The sequence below is a fragment of the Tupaia chinensis genome, unplaced genomic scaffold (assembly GCF_000334495.1).
Source record: "Tupaia chinensis unplaced genomic scaffold, TupChi_1.0 Scaffold000315_1, whole genome shotgun sequence".
Lineage (NCBI taxonomy): Eukaryota > Metazoa > Chordata > Mammalia > Scandentia > Tupaiidae > Tupaia > Tupaia belangeri.
In genome coordinates this window covers 2,052,002-2,074,923 of record NW_006159808.1, presented here as the reverse complement: position 1 = coordinate 2,074,923, position 22,922 = coordinate 2,052,002, and the positions used below count along the sequence as shown (strand labels likewise).

General features: G+C 40.9%; 1 protein-coding gene across 1 annotated transcript in view; it reads left to right on the top strand.

Annotated features, from left to right (window-relative positions):
- CXXC4 (CXXC finger protein 4) overlaps positions 1-22,921 on the top strand; it is a 27,990-nt gene extending 5,069 nt beyond the window's left edge. Inside the window, exon 3 of the mRNA XM_027772920.1 lies at positions 21,793-22,921. Within this exon, the coding sequence (XP_027628721.1) occupies positions 21,793-21,861 (69 nt within the window). The 3' untranslated portion in view covers positions 21,862-22,921. The remainder of the gene's footprint in view (positions 1-21,792) is intronic.
- The last annotated feature ends 1 nt before the right edge of the window (position 22,922 follows it).

The following is a 22,922-nucleotide window of genomic DNA, read 5'->3' as shown; positions in this document are numbered from 1 at the left end:
GGGAAAGAGGAAAATTTTCAGTAACATTCCAAAATAGTGGTAGTATATTCACATTAGAATGTAGGAAATGATTTTTAACTTTATAAATGATAAGAAAGAGGGTCATAAAAGTTCAGTTCAGTTTTTCTTTAAAAGAATTAGTTATCATTTTATTTATTGTTATTATTACTATTATTATTATAATTTTAATTCACCAGAGAGGAACAGAGAGAGAGGGAAAGTAACAAAACAAGCTGCCAGGTCTGGGACTTGAACCACAGTCTGCCATATGGGAGTCCGGCGCCCCAACCACCATGCCATCTGGTGGCCCCAGAAAAGTTCAGTTTTGATAAAGCCACAGATTTGTGTCCAAGCACCAAACTAACAGAAGTCCAATGAGATTCTCTTTCCATTACTAGTTTTCAGACAAGAGTGTTAAAATATCTGTTATACGTGGCAAACATGTACAGCTTTACCTATCATCTAAAAAGATAGTAAGAAGTTGTTTTTAAAAGAGTACATTTATAAAAATTCCTAAATGGAATCAATACCTCCACTCATCTAAATAACATGCCAATTCTCAATAATCTCTCAGTGGGAATTAGGCCTAGTACAATAAAGCAATTAAAATCCATTTGTAAATTACACATAAAAATATTTGTTCGAAATTCAGCCACGATCAAGCAAAATGCAAACAAGTCACCAGAAAGACAATAAGAACAGGTTAAACAACAGTAATACCTTTCTGACTCCAAATGAACAGGTAGAAACATTTGGCTATTTTACGAATGGAAAGTATATCTGGTGTTGAGGGAAATAAGTTACTTGATTCTTAAAGTTTTCAATGAATTCATTACTGAGATAATGCTGCACATTTTGGTAGTCTTTGGTATCTAGTCTTCCCGGCGCATTAAGTTTTGTATAATCAGACATCTAGATTGATACATAGAGAGTGATTTAACAAAAGAGTAAGACCAGTAACTGAACGGCGTGGGGATCCGTATTTATCCTAGTTGTAACATTGCTTGCCAGGGTAAAGACCAAAGACCCATGTCGGAGTGGCCCTCAAAATACCTTGGAATATTCTTTCTGGACGCAAAGTTAAAGATGAAGCTAAATACAGGAATAGGTTGAAAGTAAGATTTTAAAAGATTGTCTGAAGTCGGTGCTTTTAGAACATAGTGCTGAACTTGGATTGTCAGCTTGTTTGAATATATAGTTCAGGTTCCCCAGAAAATGGTTGGCTTTGATTTTAGTTTGAGAGGCTTAAGAAAATGTCACACTAGTCAAAGAATGCCCACAAGGAGAAACCTTCCATTTCTTATATTGATTTTTGCTCCCATTATACACCATAGGAACTCTGGCACTTGCCATATGGAAATATCTAAAGTAACAGGTTAAATTCAAGAGTTATTTAAAGGCCCATGAGCATGCTCAGATTGGAGGAAGGTCCACTTCTTTTAGTTGAGCTTCCATTTCTAGATTAGTTTAAAAAGGCAAAGGTGAACCAAAAGGCATAATAAAGTCTTTCATCTTTATTAGTAGTTTGATTTTCAGTTACTGATTAGAAAGTAAGATGAATTTGGTTGGGGAGGTATAGTGTTCTAGAAAACATCTCCATTTTTTTTAAGTAAAAACTTGTTTTTAATAGTAATTTTAATTTTGTAATCAGTGTCAAGTTGGAGATTCTGCCCCTGTACAATGTGTTTCTTTAGTTATACTTCAGCGTTTTGCCCATTCTTAACATAGTTTTTAAATCTAGCATTATGCTGTTACCCTAGGCGTTTCAAGATCCCGGGGCAGTTCTGTCCCGTTCCATTGCGTGCAGGCACCTGTCCTGACACGGAGTTATTCTGCAGGGTGATCAGAAAGCCTCCCTCCCTTCCGCATCATGTGTTTTCTGTTGTTTATTGAGTTATGCCGCACCGTGCTTCAGATGCGACAGCCATTTAATAATGTTGAAGACTTAGCTCGGCAGGGGCTGAAAGGATCCCAGCAGGCTTGTTAACTTCTCTAAAACATTATGAAAAATATTTTTTCCTCTGTGAAACTTCTGGGCTTTCTCTTATTTTAAGAATATAAGAATCCACAGCTAGGAGTGAGATCAAGCCAGCTGAATTTTTTGTTTTCATTCTTTTTAAAGTTTATTTATTTATTTCTTCAGAGAGTGACAGAGAGAGAGAGAGAGAGTGGCCCCGAGAGCACGCTTACGTCATGGTCCACTTCCCGTCTCAGCTCGCATCACTGGCAGGTGGCCAGTGTGCAGGGAGACCTGGGTACATGAGCCGGGACCTTCCTGTGTGGCCTGGGCATCCCACAGCCTCCCTCACCACTGCACCACCGTGGCCAGCCTGTTTTCCTACTTCCTATGATGTAATCCATATGTTGCCCATTATATGTCTTGCTAAATCGTGGCAGAGCAAACAATTACCTTGCAAAGATATTCAAGATCTATGTCTTTCGCTGACCAAAAAGCAGATACAAGTTATATTCAGGAAAGACACTACTGGGTCCTGACTTTTTGTCTTTTTCATTAAACATTGTATTTGGCCCACGTGGCCACATGGTAAGGGGGAGTGGCAAGTATTAGGTAACTCGTCAATGGGAAACTTTAGGTATGTCAGTCAACCTAACTTCTCCGAACTGTATTTCCCTGTCAATAAGACGGAGGTAATAGTATCAACTTACATTGCAACTTTTAAAATATTTTATGTGGGGTAATGTTCTATGCAAGTTGAAAGATGCTATATAATTCCTCAGGACTGCTTCAAAGTGATCCGTAAAAAGTGGAGAACGGGACAACTGTGAACTGAGAACTCAGTGTACCAAGTTACTTCCGGTTCTGAGAAATCAGGCCCCACATCCTGCAGCAGGGTGGGGGTGACACTGCGGTGGACATGACACTTGACAACGTTAAGACATGCAGGGAGCTCTGGGGTTGCATCCCGGATCTCCCTGTGCATGGTGGGCATTTGCCCACGTGGGATCCAGGGTGATGGAGGCAGAGTGGGGGCCCGTGGGATCATGACATGAAGACCTTGTTGGGGATGCCGCTCACTCTTTTTTTTTTTTCCCTCTCTCTCACAGAAAGAAAAAAAATAAAGCCCAGGAGGACTATTTTTATGACATATGTTTTCTGAATATTTGTTTTAGTTATTCGTGTTGGCAAAGATCTGGCTTGAGTTCCCTGGGAAATAGATAAACCTCGTAAACCAGTGCCCTGACTCCTAAACCTACAATGTCAATGCCCAAGGACGGGGGGCCAGTTACCTAGAGAAGGGGGTGCAGCAGCAGCCAGTTCAGACCACGCGTTTCCCCTCCGCGCTGAGGTGCGTCCCTGCAGGAGGGCTCTGCCTTCTGGTGCGTGTGCCTGCGTTTCACGTTGCCAACACACGGTCTACTTGGCTGTTATCTCTTTTCTTTGCATAGACATGGGGAGTTATGGTAAAAGTGAATGAGTTCAGGATAATCAGTGTAAGAAAGAAATGGTTAAATGTGTCTCATCGATTGTAGATGGAGAACATATTTAGCGAATACTGAAATTAAGCATATTGAATGAATACCAAAACTTAAACTTAACAAATGTTGGAAAATTGGGGAAAAAATATATGTTTTGTATAGGTAGGAAATAAAAAAAGGTAGATATGCATTTTAAGGTGAAAGCAAAGTTGACTTATTTGAAAAAGCTTAAACTTAGTCATTTCTTCTCTGAGAGACAGAGAGAGGGAGAGAGAGAAAGAGTAAAAGAGAGAGGTGATCCCATGAGGTACCCGTGCTGCGATCCACTCCAGCCCCAGCCAGCCAGCTCATGGGCACGTACATGTCCCTGCTGTGCACGGGGAGACCTAGGGGCTCCCAGACGAGGTGTCACCTTCATGGCTTCAGCACTGGAGAGCGTCACATCCCACCAGGCCACGGTCACTGACCTCCATGCTATTCATGATAAAAAGAGAGAATTTGCGAAATGAAGACAGTTATTGAGTAGTAAGAGGAAAGGCTGGTGTTTTCTGGGGGGGAAGATAGCGTGAACCCTAAAAGATTTGGGTCACTAACCAAGAGAGCCTCAGGGTGAAAGAAAGTGATACTCAAGACAATGTGCAATGCAGGCTCTTGAAGGAAGAGGAATGTGGGCGTCTGCCTTGATGCAGCAGTTCTAGAAGTTTTATAGAAAATGAAAAATATAAAAAGAAGATCCTTTTTTCATGATTTGACTCAAGACGTTTGGTTTGAGAATCAGGGCTGAGTCTTAAGTAGAGTGGAATGGCAGATGAATGAGAGATAAGGAAAAACAGATTGTGTTCTAGCTGATGTTATTATTTTTACTTGTGGCTTTGAAACATTTGGTAGAATAATTCCAAAGTGTAACTAAAAGAATACTTCCAAGATGGGTAGAAAATGGGATCCCATTTGTGTCTCGTATGCATTTAAATTCACTTTGTAGAGGACATTCTTGAGAAAGTAAGGAAAATGTCAAACTGTGGAGAACACTGTGCCCAAATGCTATTTCCTGCTCAAAGACTAAAAGATGGCCACAGAAAACACCAACCCAGAACCGCATGGTGGAGCGTGTCAGGAGCGTATAGATCAACTGGGAGGAGAATAAGAAAGGATACTCGTTTATGCATCAGAAAGACTGAGCATTCTGTGTATTTCAGCGATTCGGGCAATTCCAGAGAAGATACATTTTCTACAAAACTTTCAGAGTGAAAAGAGATGAAATAGGGGCCGGCTGGTGGCATGGTGGTTAAGGACGCTGGACTCCCACATGGCCGACCACGGTTCGAGTTCTGGACCTGGTGGCTTACTTTCTCCTTCTCTCTCTCACACACACTGTCCCTCTCCGATCAAATTAAAATAAAGTTAAATAAAATAAATCTTTAAAAATAAAAAAAAAGAAAAGAGATGAAATAATATTTTTAAAAAGAAAACAGGAAAGTGGGGCCAGCAGGTGGTGTAGTGGTTAAGGTGTTGGACTCCCACATGGTCAATTGTGGTTCGAGTCCCAGAGCCAGTGGTTTGAAACTTACGCTGAGCACATGTGTGCACATGCCCAAAATCCCAAGAGAAAATGGAGGAGACGGGATCGCAGCATGACCATCCCCCTGGTGGTGGTGGTGTGTGAGGGGAGATTTCTCATCTTTTCTCTCTCCGTCTCTCTCTGTCTCTCTGGTGAGCATATGTACGTGCCCTATAGCCAAAACCTTTCCAAAACAAAAAAACAAGTTTAAGAGAAAAGGAGAGCATATACATTTAATTGTGTGGAAATAGTAATAATGCGTGATAGGAAATCAATGGGAAAAAGTAACGGCCCTAGGGAAGGACTTCTCTATGGGAAGCACCTTTTTCTAAAAAGTGATCTTTTTAATGGAGTCAAAAGTAAGGAAAAAAGCAAGTCTCGATTTTTTGTAGCTGCATGGAAAGTGAGAAGATGGCAGGCTCTTCTAGTAAACAGTACATATTTCGTGTGCTCTGATGTTAGTCTATGAAAACCAGAATAGAGACCACTGGCTTGCCTTTTCTTCCCCAAAGAAATATCGTCTTCTCTAACTGCAGGTAGTGGAATATTAATGGTGCATGGAAATCTGTGGCTTACCACGAGGAATTTTAGAGAACAGAACAGGCTAGAGTGCAGTGAAATGCAAGTGCCTCGTGTGTAGCGAGAATAGTTAAGCTAGCAAATTTCGATTTCTTCGGTGTGCGTTTAGGTAAGTGTGCATTCACGCCCGTTCAGGCGCCGCCATGTACAAGGGGCTCCTAGCTCATGGCTGCATCAAGAAATCTGAAAAGTACTAGTCCAGCCATAGCAACGGTACTATTGAACAAACCTGTAGTGAGGAAAGAAATTCTATTTAAACATTATCCACAAGACAAAGAAGTCACATTTGACTGTTTATATAAATAGTGTCCCTTCACGTCTCCCAGGCAGGTGTGTACTTAGGCCGTGTAGTCATGAGTGTATGGTACTAATAAGCATGTGGTAAACCCTTGATAAGCTCAACTCAAATGGAGAAACCTTTAAGTAGGAACTGCTGTCTTGGAAGATTTGTAGTCAGTGCTCACGGTGCATGCGCACACAGACCCAGCCATCCGTACACATGGGCGCACACCCTGCTTTAAAGAACATACACATTCTCTGTTCTTGCTCTTTCCGATGCTCACGTAATTCCCTAACTGTGTCCTAGGTTTTCAAACAAAGTGCTAAGTTGCCTGTTTGTATTTTCAATTCTCAGTCCCAGAAATGGACACTTCGGAATGATGCAAGTGAAATGGTAGAAAGTTCTGAGGCAATCTTGCACCGATTCCAAAGCCGTGGGGTTCTTGAAGTCGTCCTCGGTTTAGTCTTCAGCTCTGGCGACCCAGGACAGACCGATGTGACTGCTACCTTTTGCCCCGGAGCTCTGAGCTGTGGCATTGGGTTTTCTGCTGTACTTCAAGGCATATTTATGGAGTGCTGGACACCTTTGTTTCACCAGAGTAAGGAAAAGGGCTACTTAGAAAGCAAGCAGGAAAGAGAGGGAGAGCGAGGACAGGGAAGAGGGAAGGAAGGAAGTGCCACAGAGCTGCTGCTGATCTGAGGGACACAGAAAGGAGCACACTGGCAGGTTTGTCCTGCTCCAGGTCATCTTTTTGTGTCTGGTTTAAATAAGAAATAAATAGTAAGAATTAATGTCTTAAAATGTATGGCAAGATGATGTGAGTCTGATTTGGGCTTGCTAGAGCCACTAGCATTTGTGTGTGTGTGTGTATGTGTGTGTGTGTGTGTGTGTGTTGTATTGTTTTATTCATTTTTTCCATTTATTGTGGTGGTAGAAGTAAAACCGAAACAATCAGCTTTTTTAAAAAAATTTCTCTTTCAAAGTAATTCTTAGGCCAGCTGGTGGCATGGGGGTGAAGCAGCTAATCCCATGTGGTCTTCTGTAGTGCTTGCGTACGGGACCGGGTGGCTAGACAAACATCTGGGCTGTGTGTGTGTGTGTGTGTGTGTGCCCACAATCCAGAACGGAGACAAGAGGACTGTGGCATGGCCAGCCCCTTTGTGGGGTGCTCATTCACTTCCTCTCTCTCTCTGGAGAGTACACGTGCCCTTTAGCACTTTTGTTTGTTAAAAAAGTAGTTCTCACGACTGAAATGATAAATGTGGGAAGGATAAGGTAGGAAACTAGTGCTTAAAGTTAATGATAGCGTTCAGGGAGAGAGAAGCCATGAGGCACGTAGAAACGACTAATTGTTCAGAACCACCAGTGTAACTGTTGGTGGTTATAATAAAACGTAGAATGGTGTGGGTGAAAATATGCCAGAAGAATGATCGTGGATACCTAATGAACTCTATGCCTGAGAAACAGGAAAACGAGCGCACTTGGCTAGTGATCTGTGTGAGTGTGACTTCGTTTGCATGAAGGGGGAGCCTGTGAAGAGGTAGTCCATGAAGATGCCCTGACGAACAACTCCAGTATAAATCTAAATATTGGTGTTTGAGGATCTGCCGTAGCACAGGTTTGCTGATGTCATGGCAGTGCAGAATGCTGAGTCATGCATACCCTCGTAAGGAACCAAAGTGTAAAATACTTCTGAAGATCTAAGAAACAGGTAAAATTTTAGTAAAAATCAAAATAATTGTTGGCTGTATACTTTTCAGTTTTATTATTTTTTTAAAAATTAAGAAAAACCAAAGCATCAAAGTCAGAGTGATTGTAATTTTGAGCATTTGGTGTGCTAGTTACTGTAGTTATTTAAAAAAAAAATAGGGAAAAGGAAATAGACGAAAGAGAGGAAAAGGGGAGAAAGGGAGGGAGAAAGAAAGCAGGAAAGACTAAAACATGCCATTCTTACAAGGACAGTTTTAACCACAGACACTAATTATTTCAATGGTAACACCGAGCTGTGGAAATGTTTGGAATGGACGGTCTCTCGCTCTGCTCAGTAGTTTGGAGACAGAAAGTGCTTTCCAGGCTGGGTCTACCCCTAGTTGGATGTTTATCGGAACAGATTCTGAATCAAATGAAATTCAGTGGTAACATCCGAAATGCTACTCGATTTAGCCTTAGAGAAAAATTTCTATTAAAATGTTTCTGTAAAAACTGTTTTTTCAAATGCTCAGATCTGTATTAATGCAAGAGAAACACTATAGTTTGAAGTGGTTGTCGATGTTAGGTTCCTGTTGTATCGGGTCATCAAAATTCATGATGCGTTTTTTGGTTTTTCTATGCAAAAATGCATCATGACTTTTCTGATGGCTCAGTGTTTTGTTCTAATATAAATTGCAGGCCATCCAGACCTGTAATTCATAACTTTAATGGTTAAACCTCACTTCTTCTTTTCGAATTATTTTATTTAATTTCATTCATTGTCATCAGCCAGTGGTTTGAAACTTACGCTGAGCACATGTGTGCACATGCCCAAAATCCCAAGAGAAAATGGAGGAGACGGGATCGCAGCATGACCATCCCCCTGGTGGTGGTGGTGTGTGAGGGGAGATTTCTCATCTTTTCTCTCTCCGTCTCTCTCTGTCTCTCTGGTGAGCATATGTACGTGCCCTATAGCCAAAACCTTTCCAAAACAAAAAAACAAGTTTAAGAGAAAAGGAGAGCATATACATTTAATTGTGTGGAAATAGTAATAATGCGTGATAGGAAATCAATGGGAAAAAGTAACGGCCCTAGGGAAGGACTTCTCTATGGGAAGCACCTTTTTCTAAAAAGTGATCTTTTTAATGGAGTCAAAAGTAAGGAAAAAAGCAAGTCTCGATTTTTTGTAGCTGCATGGAAAGTGAGAAGATGGCAGGCTCTTCTAGTAAACAGTACATATTTCGTGTGCTCTGATGTTAGTCTATGAAAACCAGAATAGAGACCACTGGCTTGCCTTTTCTTCCCCAAAGAAATATCGTCTTCTCTAACTGCAGGTAGTGGAATATTAATGGTGCATGGAAATCTGTGGCTTACCACGAGGAATTTTAGAGAACAGAACAGGCTAGAGTGCAGTGAAATGCAAGTGCCTCGTGTGTAGCGAGAATAGTTAAGCTAGCAAATTTCGATTTCTTCGGTGTGCGTTTAGGTAAGTGTGCATTCACGCCCGTTCAGGCGCCGCCATGTACAAGGGGCTCCTAGCTCATGGCTGCATCAAGAAATCTGAAAAGTACTAGTCCAGCCATAGCAACGGTACTATTGAACAAACCTGTAGTGAGGAAAGAAATTCTATTTAAACATTATCCACAAGACAAAGAAGTCACATTTGACTGTTTATATAAATAGTGTCCCTTCACGTCTCCCAGGCAGGTGTGTACTTAGGCCGTGTAGTCATGAGTGTATGGTACTAATAAGCATGTGGTAAACCCTTGATAAGCTCAACTCAAATGGAGAAACCTTTAAGTAGGAACTGCTGTCTTGGAAGATTTGTAGTCAGTGCTCACGGTGCATGCGCACACAGACCCAGCCATCCGTACACATGGGCGCACACCCTGCTTTAAAGAACATACACATTCTCTGTTCTTGCTCTTTCCGATGCTCACGTAATTCCCTAACTGTGTCCTAGGTTTTCAAACAAAGTGCTAAGTTGCCTGTTTGTATTTTCAATTCTCAGTCCCAGAAATGGACACTTCGGAATGATGCAAGTGAAATGGTAGAAAGTTCTGAGGCAATCTTGCACCGATTCCAAAGCCGTGGGGTTCTTGAAGTCGTCCTCGGTTTAGTCTTCAGCTCTGGCGACCCAGGACAGACCGATGTGACTGCTACCTTTTGCCCCGGAGCTCTGAGCTGTGGCATTGGGTTTTCTGCTGTACTTCAAGGCATATTTATGGAGTGCTGGACACCTTTGTTTCACCAGAGTAAGGAAAAGGGCTACTTAGAAAGCAAGCAGGAAAGAGAGGGAGAGCGAGGACAGGGAAGAGGGAAGGAAGGAAGTGCCACAGAGCTGCTGCTGATCTGAGGGACACAGAAAGGAGCACACTGGCAGGTTTGTCCTGCTCCAGGTCATCTTTTTGTGTCTGGTTTAAATAAGAAATAAATAGTAAGAATTAATGTCTTAAAATGTATGGCAAGATGATGTGAGTCTGATTTGGGCTTGCTAGAGCCACTAGCATTTGTGTGTGTGTGTGTATGTGTGTGTGTGTGTGTGTGTGTTGTATTGTTTTATTCATTTTTTCCATTTATTGTGGTGGTAGAAGTAAAACCGAAACAATCAGCTTTTTTAAAAAAATTTCTCTTTCAAAGTAATTCTTAGGCCAGCTGGTGGCATGGGGGTGAAGCAGCTAATCCCATGTGGTCTTCTGTAGTGCTTGCGTACGGGACCGGGTGGCTAGACAAACATCTGGGCTGTGTGTGTGTGTGTGTGTGTGTGCCCACAATCCAGAACGGAGACAAGAGGACTGTGGCATGGCCAGCCCCTTTGTGGGGTGCTCATTCACTTCCTCTCTCTCTCTGGAGAGTACACGTGCCCTTTAGCACTTTTGTTTGTTAAAAAAGTAGTTCTCACGACTGAAATGATAAATGTGGGAAGGATAAGGTAGGAAACTAGTGCTTAAAGTTAATGATAGCGTTCAGGGAGAGAGAAGCCATGAGGCACGTAGAAACGACTAATTGTTCAGAACCACCAGTGTAACTGTTGGTGGTTATAATAAAACGTAGAATGGTGTGGGTGAAAATATGCCAGAAGAATGATCGTGGATACCTAATGAACTCTATGCCTGAGAAACAGGAAAACGAGCGCACTTGGCTAGTGATCTGTGTGAGTGTGACTTCGTTTGCATGAAGGGGGAGCCTGTGAAGAGGTAGTCCATGAAGATGCCCTGACGAACAACTCCAGTATAAATCTAAATATTGGTGTTTGAGGATCTGCCGTAGCACAGGTTTGCTGATGTCATGGCAGTGCAGAATGCTGAGTCATGCATACCCTCGTAAGGAACCAAAGTGTAAAATACTTCTGAAGATCTAAGAAACAGGTAAAATTTTAGTAAAAATCAAAATAATTGTTGGCTGTATACTTTTCAGTTTTATTATTTTTTTAAAAATTAAGAAAAACCAAAGCATCAAAGTCAGAGTGATTGTAATTTTGAGCATTTGGTGTGCTAGTTACTGTAGTTATTTAAAAAAAAAATAGGGAAAAGGAAATAGACGAAAGAGAGGAAAAGGGGAGAAAGGGAGGGAGAAAGAAAGCAGGAAAGACTAAAACATGCCATTCTTACAAGGACAGTTTTAACCACAGACACTAATTATTTCAATGGTAACACCGAGCTGTGGAAATGTTTGGAATGGACGGTCTCTCGCTCTGCTCAGTAGTTTGGAGACAGAAAGTGCTTTCCAGGCTGGGTCTACCCCTAGTTGGATGTTTATCGGAACAGATTCTGAATCAAATGAAATTCAGTGGTAACATCCGAAATGCTACTCGATTTAGCCTTAGAGAAAAATTTCTATTAAAATGTTTCTGTAAAAACTGTTTTTTCAAATGCTCAGATCTGTATTAATGCAAGAGAAACACTATAGTTTGAAGTGGTTGTCGATGTTAGGTTCCTGTTGTATCGGGTCATCAAAATTCATGATGCGTTTTTTGGTTTTTCTATGCAAAAATGCATCATGACTTTTCTGATGGCTCAGTGTTTTGTTCTAATATAAATTGCAGGCCATCCAGACCTGTAATTCATAACTTTAATGGTTAAACCTCACTTCTTCTTTTCGAATTATTTTATTTAATTTCATTCATTGTCATCATTACTTTAAACATTTGAACAGAGGGAACCAGCAGTTAGCGTAATGGCTGTCACTGGACTCCCACGTAGTCGACCGCGGTTTGTGTCCCGGACCTGGTGGCTTAAAACTCACGCCGGGTGTGTGTGCGTGCGTGCCCAAGATCCAGAGAGGAGAATGGAGGAGGAGGGATTGCAGCGTGACCGTCCCCTCTGGGGGGTGATTTCTTGCTTTCTGTCTCTATGTCTCTCTCTGTCTGTCTGGCGAGCGCACGTGCCCTATAGCAAAAACCTCTCAAAACAAAACAAAACAAAACATTTGAACAGAGAAAGAGACAGGGAAAGTGAGAATGCAAGGTGCCAGGTCTGGAACTTGAATTATAGTTACATATACAGAGGTCCACAGCCTTAACAACCACATCACCTGCTGGCTCCCCCCACCCCCGCTTTTTTTTTAGAGTTATTTAATTTAATATTATTATTATTATTTAATTTGACAAGAGAGAGAAAGGGAAAGTGAGAAAGCAAACCACCAGGTGTGGGACTCAAACTGTAGTCGGCCATGTGGGAGTCCAGTGCCTTAATCACCACACCACCTGCCAGCCCCTCAACCTCACATTTTAACATTTCTTAAATCTGATCTCCTATGTCCTCACATATTATAAGAATATTTCTGCTTCTCTTCAATAAAATAGAGATAGAGTTGGTACTGTTCACTGACTGTGTTAGAATGAATCTTAATTTTAAAAATTTTCCAGCAACTTAGTCATGAAAGACTACTGGTTGTTTTTCAGTCCCTGATCACCAGTGATCTCAGCTAGAGCTGTTGCTATATTCACTTACTGAAATTTTATATGCCCACAGCCATAATATACCCGCATATATGTACATGTGACGATTCTACCACTGTCTATATTTACATGTATATACACAAGCTAATGGTAAATAAACATGTGGACATATATAAGGGAAATAAGCTTCAGAATTCCAATCATTCTTAACAGTATACTATTCATTTCGTTCATCTAACTTCTTAAATTTGTTTTACTTTTAATATCCTTTCATACTCTCTGTAACATCTAAGGTTAACAATACTGTATAAAATCGTCTTTGAAAAACACCTTTTAAAATTGTGGATCATTTTCTCTTTCTGTGTACCCTCGTACCACCATGTCGTAGTTTATTTTGATATGTCCAATAACATTTTAATCATGAAAGTACCACTTATGCTATAATAAATTGACCTGTTATTATTTTTTGAAATGATGTGATTTAAAGTATTTTCACCAAATGTAATGAAAATATAATACTAATCATGAGACTCACCTAGATAGTTAAATTAGATACTAGGGCCCAAAGTGGGCTCCTGCTTGGGTCCCTTCCGGGCCGGTGGGAGCGAGTGTCGATCTTACCCTTGCATGCATTCTCCTTTGGACAGTTGTTTTCCCGGTTGGTTCTACCACCACATGAACTTGACCTTCCTATCAATGAACTTGACCTTAGTGCCTTTACAACTAACACAGCCACCTGCCCACTTACTGGGTCGTGGAGGGTTACCGTCTGCCGTGGCACGAGCATGGACAGAAACCGTGGTATCCCACTGGTGGAGGGGCGGCCACGGAGGACAGGAAGGGCGAGGGTCTCACGTCAGGCAGGCAGGGCAGGGGTAACAGCCACAAGAGTATCAGTAGCAGTGAAAAGCCCACCACCAGTTCTCCACCACTAATCGGAGGGATCCTGGCCACAAATGTCAGCTTAGAAACCAAAACGCTGGAAAGCTCTTTGTAATCATATTTAAGACTTTGACAAGAATGATCCAGTTTCTTATTTTGTGCCTTTTCCCCCTTCAGATAAGGATCTGGCATCTAATTAGTGGTAGTATTAATAGTTATTTTTAGTCTGCATCCAGAATAGTGGCCAAAGTGAGGTATGAGTATAGCAAAGACTTACACAGGTGTGTGATAAATGAGTACGAGAGGGCAGTCCGTCCGATGCATCACGTACCTGACACCCAGGCCCTAGAACTGGGCAGGACACACACGCGAAGTGTAACTCAAAAGCAAAAATAATGTATTCTTATATTAATCACACATTTTTAAATGTAGGTGTTATTAATTGACGTAAAATTGTTTTTGCTTATAGTAAGAAATTTTTGGACTGCACAATGATTACTTTGCTCATGCTCACTGACCTATGCTACAGCAGCACTTCCTAGTGCTTCTAGTAACTGGACTATGGTTTTTATACTAGATTAAAATAGGATAGAGAAAAGTCTTCTTTTTCTCAAAGTTCTTATTTCTTTCTTTGTTCCATGTGTGAGTGAGAGACAGATAGGCATCCCCATAAGGTCCTCGTGCTGGGATCTACAGCCGGTCCCAGTCAGCCCCAAACCTGCATGTCCGTGAGGGGGTCGGGCATAAACCCACAACCTCCCCAGGTGGGTCGCTTTGTGGAGTATGGTGCTACCTCTGTGCCACTGTCAGTCTCTAGACAAGTCTTTCTGCTGAAGTGTTTTGGGGAGATGCTCACCTTTGCCAGATATTGTTTCATGCCATAAATATCCATTATTCAAATTCTTGTATTAACGTGTGAATTTGCAGGACATGTGGTGTGTTCACACACACAATACTGTGTGTGTAGCACAAGTTCCCATTACTGCAGGTAGGTTTTGAAATTTTGTCAGGAAAAAGAAAAAAATCAAGTACCTATATAACTTCATGTTTTAGCATTCTTTTTTCACTATCAGGAATCTTTTGCTTTAATTCATCCCCAAACTCCAACATTTTATCATATATGTATGATCAAATCATGTCATATATATGATCATGTGCATGTATATTCATGTATATAAATGTAATAAGTAGAATAGCTAAAGGCAAATAATGGGATTTGTTAACGTTTGTTGTATTTATTCACATTCTTTCTATTGCATCATTTTAGTGATTCAATAACGCTTTTAAACTCTAGTGTGAAAAGGTAGACTCAAATATCAAGGCCTTAGTACCCGGAGTCTAAGAAGTGTAGAGTAGGGGTCCTCATGGTGAAAACAATATTTCAGAAAGTTTTAGAACAGTGTATTTGCCAATGACAGCTTGAGATGGCTTTAATTTTGGTTGGGAAAAAGCACACTTCACATCATTATTTGATAATCAGAAAATAATTTGATGAATTATGTGTCTTTATTTAATAGTACACTGGAAACAGAAAGTTATGTTTGATTAGTGTAAGAATAATGGTCCCCCCAAATACTGATGTCCGCTGGGGGTAATTATATTAGAGCTTTGCTGTTTCACAGTAGAATTTGGAGGGCTTAGATGAATCACTGACATTTTGAATTAGACAATATACAAATGAACATTGAAAAGATACCTTCAATATTATAGACATTCTAATGTTATTATCTTAATTTAAAATGGTATGCATTCTGACATGGACTTCAGCATCAGGGTTATCTTTAATTTGCTCTTTTTTAAATTTTCTGTAGGGCATGTGTACTCACCAGAGAGAGGCCTAGACAGTGGGAGCCAGAGACAGAGAGTGAGAAAACATCCCTTGGGGCGGATGGATCTCTTCCCCACTCTTCTCCCAGGATTTTGGGCATGCAGGCGCATACACCTGGTGTGTTTTCCAAACCATCAGGCTGAGAGTCCAACTGCGCATTTGGCCACGTGGGGTCCAGCCTCCTTAACCTCCCCCCACCTACTGGCCTATGCTCTTTAATATTTCAAGACTAGCTTTATTAAAAGTGATTAGTTTTAAGTACAGTGTTGTGAATGTGGCTCTATTTTGCATATCGCGTGTATAGATACGAGTAGCCAATCTATACAGCCTTCTACAGGGGAGGCAAAGATGCGCCATTTTCAGCTGCTAGGGGCTGCATTTTTATTGAACTTACTGTACTCCTAACAAGGATCTGTAGACGTGTCCTTGACCTGAAGACACCACCAAGCAGGCATTAGAAAAGAAAAACCCGCCCAAATACTTAAGGTGGCAGCTTTGGGGAATCTTAATTATTTTGTGTTGTTTAAGTATTTCTTCATTGCTAATTTAAGAGAATAATCTGGGGGAGGGGGGTTGTGTGTTTATCTTTTAAAAGTAAACGTAAAATGTTCTTGGGCTTAGATTACATTGTTCTTTTAGTCAAGGAAATTCCCTAGCTTTTAAAAGTTACTTAGAAGAGAAACAAAAGACATTCCTTTCAGCTGGAAGGTCGCTCCACTCCATGTCTGGCAAGGGAGGGACAATTTTCTGAACACCCTGCTTTATAGCAGCACCAGCAAGAGAACCGGGGCTCCGGGAGTCTCTAGGGCCTCCTGGGAGCTGGGCTGCTGCTTGCCACAGTTGGCACCTGCAGGAGCAGGGAGCAGGAGCAGGGAGCAGAGCAGGAAGGCTGCCTTAGACAACGCTGATGGACTCCATTCTCCGCCGTCCCTCCCCGCCCCCTTCTTTTCCAGTGGAGTCTGGCTTTCCTGTCACTCAGGATAACGATCCTCTGCAAGCATCACCGAGATCCAGAAAGTCACTGTAATCTCATCAAGAGTGTGATGCCCCAGCTGGGGCTTTGAATTTATGTAACCTGAAGAGAGCTGGCCAGGGCCTTTAATCCTCCAGGCTGGGTGCTGAGCCCCTGCACCCTTTAAAATAAAAGTCCTCTTGCAAAGGCAACCTGGCTAGTCCACAGAATTAGGAAAGTGTCTCAAAGTTATGAACAGTTCAGACTTAATCAGATACTTACAATGTAACCCAACATGTCACCTGTGTCAACAGTGACATATTCTCACCCAACATGGCTGAAAAGTACTCAGCCCAAGCCTGAAGTGCATTCCTAGTGAGCCTTTCAAAAACTGGACAGGAGGCTGGACAGACATTGGTTTGTTCGGGAAGCCTGAAGGACCTGAAGAGTTCGTTCCCTTACTAACCCTCAGACAAAATTCTTGAAGAAAGCATGCTGCAAATTTCTGGTGAATGCCTTGCTAATTTGTTGTAATGAATACATCCAAGGTTTTCCTCAGTTTTCTCAGTTACTTTATTTTAGGTGATTTCCCCACTAATTATATTTAAGCTCCACGACCTTAAAGATCTTCATAAAAGAAGAAATATTTTTTAAACGATGCTTCTCTGCTTACATTCTTGCTTCCCTTGCAGTAAATTGTCCACATTCTTATCTCTGGGGATCCACAGCCCCGTGGACGCCTCCTCTACCGCAGCACACAGTCACGTCCCAGGACAGCACCCGGGCTGTCTGGGCGCTGCTTTGCTTAGGTTTGCGTTGTTTAATTAAATTTTAGCGCTAACAAGCGTTGAAAAGTGGTTGTCTTTCCCTCATGACAATGAACTCTGACCTTAGGTGGCATTTTATAAGCTTGCGTTTTCTAAATATTGCAGATATATTGGGCTGTGGGAAAAGTCATGAACTTTTTTTTTTAAATGTTTTTCTACACAAAAAAATGTGTCATGACTTTTCCGACAACCCAATAATTGAATAGCAGAAAGGGGCAGAGGAAGAGAAAAAAGTTGGAAAAGAGATTTAAACGTCTATCTAAGACATAAGGACTTCCTCTCATTTGAAAAAATGCACTCCATATATTTTTTCTGTTTATCGTCATAAACATATATGTTTATCAAGATACCAGATTACATAAGTATATATTTATAATCTTGTTTCCAGTTGGCATTGAAGAGTATGTTGGCATCTCTGTGTCATACATATACACATCAATGTGAATATGTACGAATATATATGCACATGTTTATTTTTCATATGTGGATCTGTAACCATAGGTCTGTCACTGCATGGATACGCTTGGAGCTAACGTATCTTGTTAAAAATGACTGCATTCATATAAGTGTGCATACTTCCATAGCATTTATTCTTAGCTGGCATCAGTCAGCAAGTTAGCAGCTGCTATAAACTAGCTTTCATTTACTGCTTCGTGTGTATGTGTGTGTGTGTGTGCACGTGTGTGTACAACCATGGTTATCAGAGATGTTATGTTTCTTATTACTTCATGTAGTTCCTTTAATACTGAGTAAATAAATGTAATCAGGGTATATTAGTATTAGAGTTATCATTCAAAAGTTCATTTCAGAAAATAGGAAGGGGGGATGTTTCTCACCAACCTAATCAGATGGGGATCCAGGTACTCAAAATGAGCTGGAATGCAGAAAACGGATTAAACCACCTGGAGTACAAAGGGAGTGAGGTATTAATGAGATTAGAACTGTTTTTATGAGAATAGTGGACGTTTTTGTTTGTGTTTTTAGAAAATGTATTACAAGTTAAATTTTTTTGTATATACATTATGCCAAGTTAGATAAATTATAAAATATCATTTATTTGTTCTCTCTTTTTTTTTTTTTTTTTGAGAGGTTTTTGCAATAGGGCGCGTGTGCTCACCAGAAAGACAGAAAGAGACAAAGAGACAGAAAGTGAGAAATCACCCCCCAGGGGGATGGCCACGCCGCAATCCCTTCTCCTCTATTCTCCTCTCGGGATCCTGGGCACGCACGCACACGCGCCTGGCGTGAGTTTAAGCCACTGGGTCTGGGACGCGAACCGCGGTCGACTACGTGGGAGACCAGCGACATAGCCATTATGCTAACTGCTGGTCCCATGTTCTCTCTCTTTTCTATAAAATAAATTTGACATAGGTCAGGTGTGCTCACTGGAGAGCGAGAACTCACCGCCTGTGGGGATGTCCACACTGCAGCCCCTTCTCCACTAGCCTCTCAGGTTCTGGGCGCGCATGCGCATGGGCACAGCATGGTTCTCAGCTGTTGGTCCCGAGCGCCATCAGCCGTGTGGGATCCAGCTGCCTGCTCTAACCCTCACACAACTGGCTGGGCCTGTTCTCTTTCTCTCTCTCTTAACTCCAGAAAGTATGTATGTGCACCAGAGAGAGAGAAAGAGAAAGTACCCCACAGTGGGACCCGATCACGCCGCATCCTGGGCACCCTCGGCCGGCTTGACTTTCAAGTCTCAGAATGGGGTTAAACCATGGTCACCTGTGTGGCACCCCACTTTCTCCACAGCACAGAACCACTGGGCTATGGGGCCAGCCACAATTTGATCTTAGTACATTAACTTTACAATTTATTAAGATGATCGTGAGAACAACCTTCTAATTTTTTTTAAGTACAAATAGTGAAAGATTTGCTTTCCAACCTGGTTATTTAATTCAAATTTCTAATAGACATCTTAATCAAGTAATAAGCTTCTTTATTACATTAGGACAAGTTCAACCAAATATATCGTGTGTGAGAAAGTGAACAAAACCTAACTTCATTAGAATATTTATAAATAGAATTTTTCATGAATTTTCTGAAATACAGAATATGAGGCTGTGTATTGTCTTAAGATGTATTTACAAGCTGCACATGTGTGGGTTCATGTGTTTTCATACACATATTTAATATGTCGGCATCATTCATTTAACATACCAGTCTACATACTTCTCTACCCTCAACGGCCATCGCGTAACCTCCATAGGCTTCTTGGATCGGCTTAAGGAATAAATTCAGCCCTGTTTCATTGGCTTCGATAGGAAAATTTACTTAGTTGGCTGTTTCTAGTATACTTTCACTGTGTAGTCATGTGATTGTTTACGGATAGCACTAGAATACATGCAGTTCAGCCAGTCGTCTGAAATCAGCACATGGCATAATGAATTATTGAAATGTTAATATAAGGAGAAAAATTCAAGCTTCACTACCATTTATCAACCCCAAACCTCATCATTTACAACTGTAACTTCTTTATATATTTTTTTGGTCCTAACTTGTTATTCTCTTGGAAAACCATTCAGACTAATTTTATGGTACCAAAGCATAGTTATTCTTCTAGGAGTATCATTAGTTAATGTAAACTTGCTTCATATATACTAATTTGTTAAAAATACAGATTCACTGTTTTTAAAATACTGATATATTCTGTCATGATAATTCTCTTTTGGTTATATATAAGGATGTATTTAACATTTACTAATCATTAATGATAGAGGTCTTTTTGGGGGGCAGGGGAGAGATTTTTGTTATAGGGTGCTTGCACTCACCAGACACACACACAGAGACAGAGAGACAGAAAATGAGTAATCACTTCCCGAGGTAGCCATGCTGCAATCCCTTCTCCTCCATTCCCCATTGATGTGATACTTGTTTTCCCATCATGAAAGAAACTCTCCAGTATAAAGAAATTACTTCACTAAGTTCTGAACATCCGTCTCATGAAGATCGCATATGTATGTTTACAGTGTGATTTGTCCATGAAAAGAGTGGTCTCCGTTTCAGTTTAATTTTTGGTTGCATTTTGCTAGCGTGGCGGGAGGCAGAGCAATTCAGTGCAGTCGTTTTAACTGCCTGCGGTACTGTATGTCTCACCTGCATAGCTGCTTATGTCCTTGGAAAGAGAAAAATAAAAGCATGAAGACATGTCATGAAAGAGGCCTGTAACTAGCAACAGCGAGCCCTTTCCTTTTCCACGACGTGGTTGTGCTGTGTGCACGCTATCCTGACGCCAAGGTGACGACTCAGAATGACGAAGGGACGCTGCCAGGCAGCTGCAGAGTTCAAGTACAGATGTCGATGGTCCTCCGACTACCGGCTAATAGTAAATCTCCGCTCTATTTGGGTTGCTCTACATGTTCCAGGCTGCAGTACCTATATTCTTAAGACCAATGAGTTTTAATCATTATTTAGCATGAAATTCAACATTCCTATTTTTGTAATGTTCTAAGGTTGAGCATTTCTTTTTCTTATTAAATGTTGTATATTGCTGACTAAAAATATTGCCGAGGTGTAGAGGAGAAAAATCTGATTTCACATTGGCATCGACAGAAAGCTTAACTTATTTTCTTGCTCTTTTTTTATAGAGAACACCTGTTCCCAGCGCCGAAGCATTCCGATGGTTCTTTTAAAGCAGTAGTATATATTATTTTCAAGGCATTTGGAAATGAAGGGCAAACTAATGTCTTGTTTTAAGAAACTGCTTAGTCCACCACTGAAGAAAATATCCAGAAATTATTTTCATTTTATGTATAGGGGTTTCTTCAAAAAAAAAAAAAAAAAGAGGAAAAGAAGAAGAAAAAGACACATAAAAATAATGTAGGAGGGAGGGGAATTGGCCAGTCTGATTTACTTTCCATACACTGACTCTTTCTTTGATGTAATTTAGCTATTACTAGTGAAGTTGTTGTCTATTTTGAAAGTGGCTGTAAAAAATAAGTTTGGGTAAACCCCTGCTGTAAAATCATGTATCTTTGCAAAATACATATCTATACTTCATTTTCGAATCTACGTGTTTCAGTACTGTAAACTGTACAGATAGCAGCTTGTATTTTGTGTGTTTAGACACAAGGAGACAATCATGTCTGAGCATCTACGGAGATTAACAGTTTCTACACCACAGTATGGTTCTGCAAGTTAAATCTGGAGCAATAAATTTTAGCTTTAAATATTTTTTGCCAGTTGTTCCTAGGAGCAGCAACAGCCTGGCAGTTTCGCCATGCGTCTTTCCATAGAGACTCTGTGCCAAGTCTTACAAGACTCACAGAGTGACGCATCCAGCAATTCCGTGCAGTTGTATTGTTGTAAGAGGGGAAGATGTGATGGAAGTTTCAATTAATCTTTTGAGCACTATATTAGAGTAGTGGTTATGCACTTGCATTGCTTTACAAACGAGCTGTACAGGAGGGTGTGCCTCCCGAATCCTTAGTGTAGTTGACTTGTCTTGGATTGCACCGTGAGGCGGAGTACTCGAAGTAGTTGGAAAAATGCAGAATCAGTTGTATCTTTTTCTTTTTAAACAATGTTTTCTAGGCTAAAGAATAAAATACATTAGGGGAAGAAATCCATGACTGACATTTTCCCCAGCCCAGTATGGGTTGTGTATGTTTTTTGGTTTCTGTGTCTTTTTTTTTTTTTTTTTTTGCTTTTTATTTTTGGTAGGAAAAAGGAAAACTTAATAAAGAGTATCCAAATGTTTTAATTCCATGTGATATTAAATGGGTAGTTTTGCTTTAACACTTGACTATGTTGAGGCTTCCTGTCTCAAGGCTGGGCATAGGTTTAAGTTAAACAGAATTAAATGCATTCATGAAAGTGAGGCGTTTGATCTCTTTATCATCCTTTCTCATGCCTCCCAGTTGGACCAGTCCCTCAGTGACATGTGCTATGGCTCTTCTCCTCCCTCACCCCCAGTGCTTTCCTTCTGAGAAGGCAAGGCTGTGACCGATGGGACTCCATAGAAGTGAGAAGACTCCACCCCCCCGCCTACCACACCACCCCCCCACCCAGGGGAGCCGATGCTTCCTGGGATCTGGGACACCTCCTCATGGAAGATTTGGTTTCCTCGTGACAGTCAGTGTTCTTAGGCTGTCCCATTAAGACAAATGCTATTTCCATGTTGTTTATTTATTTATTGGCCAAATTATATTTGCAGTTACAGGAAAAAAGCAGTTTCAGTACACCGTAGTATCGAAGTTACTATGTCAATGCCGCTTTTTGTTCCTTATCCAGTAGTCAGGAGTTTTAGCCTACTGCATTCAAATGCCTGCTGGAAACACCGTAGCAGAACTTGGGAAGAAAAAGAACTTGAGCAGAGTAAGGGACTGTAAAGTTTTAAGGAAGATTAGCAGGTGAATTAAAAAAAAAAAACTAGTTGTAGTTTTGGTTGGGAAACGCTATAACAGAAAAGGTGTTAAAACGGCAGAAAGGACCCTTCATCCTTAGAGGACTGGGGGAGGGGTGAGGTGGCACCATCAGATGCCAGGGTGGAAACAGCCTGCCTGTATGCAGGACATGGTCTCTAGTCATGGCCAAAAAGCCTTTTTGAGGAAAATTCATGATGTATTATGCCTATCGAGGTTTAGAAGAGAGAATTAAATAATCACAAGCTAAAATGTGCTGTGTATTAATTTCGAAGTAGCTTCCTACCTGATGTATATTCCTTGAGGGTTTCTAGTTAGAATTTCTATTTCTGCTGTGGGACCAATGAGAGCTGTATGCGTTCTTGTTCCATTTTCATTTGAATTTCCTTTATTTTTCCTTTGATTACCAATCTGCTAATTAACTACAAGTAAGTAAAAACTTAATTTCCACATTCGAAAGGCCAGCTTGCTTTGCTTTTTGGAAAATGCCGATTGTCATCAAAAAAGTGAAATAAATGTCTCTTCAGGCTGTATTAGGCATACCGTAACATAAAGATCTCACAGCAATGTATCGCGAGTCTAAATTACATGCTAGTTTTGCATGTCTTGATGTGTTTTTGTTTGTT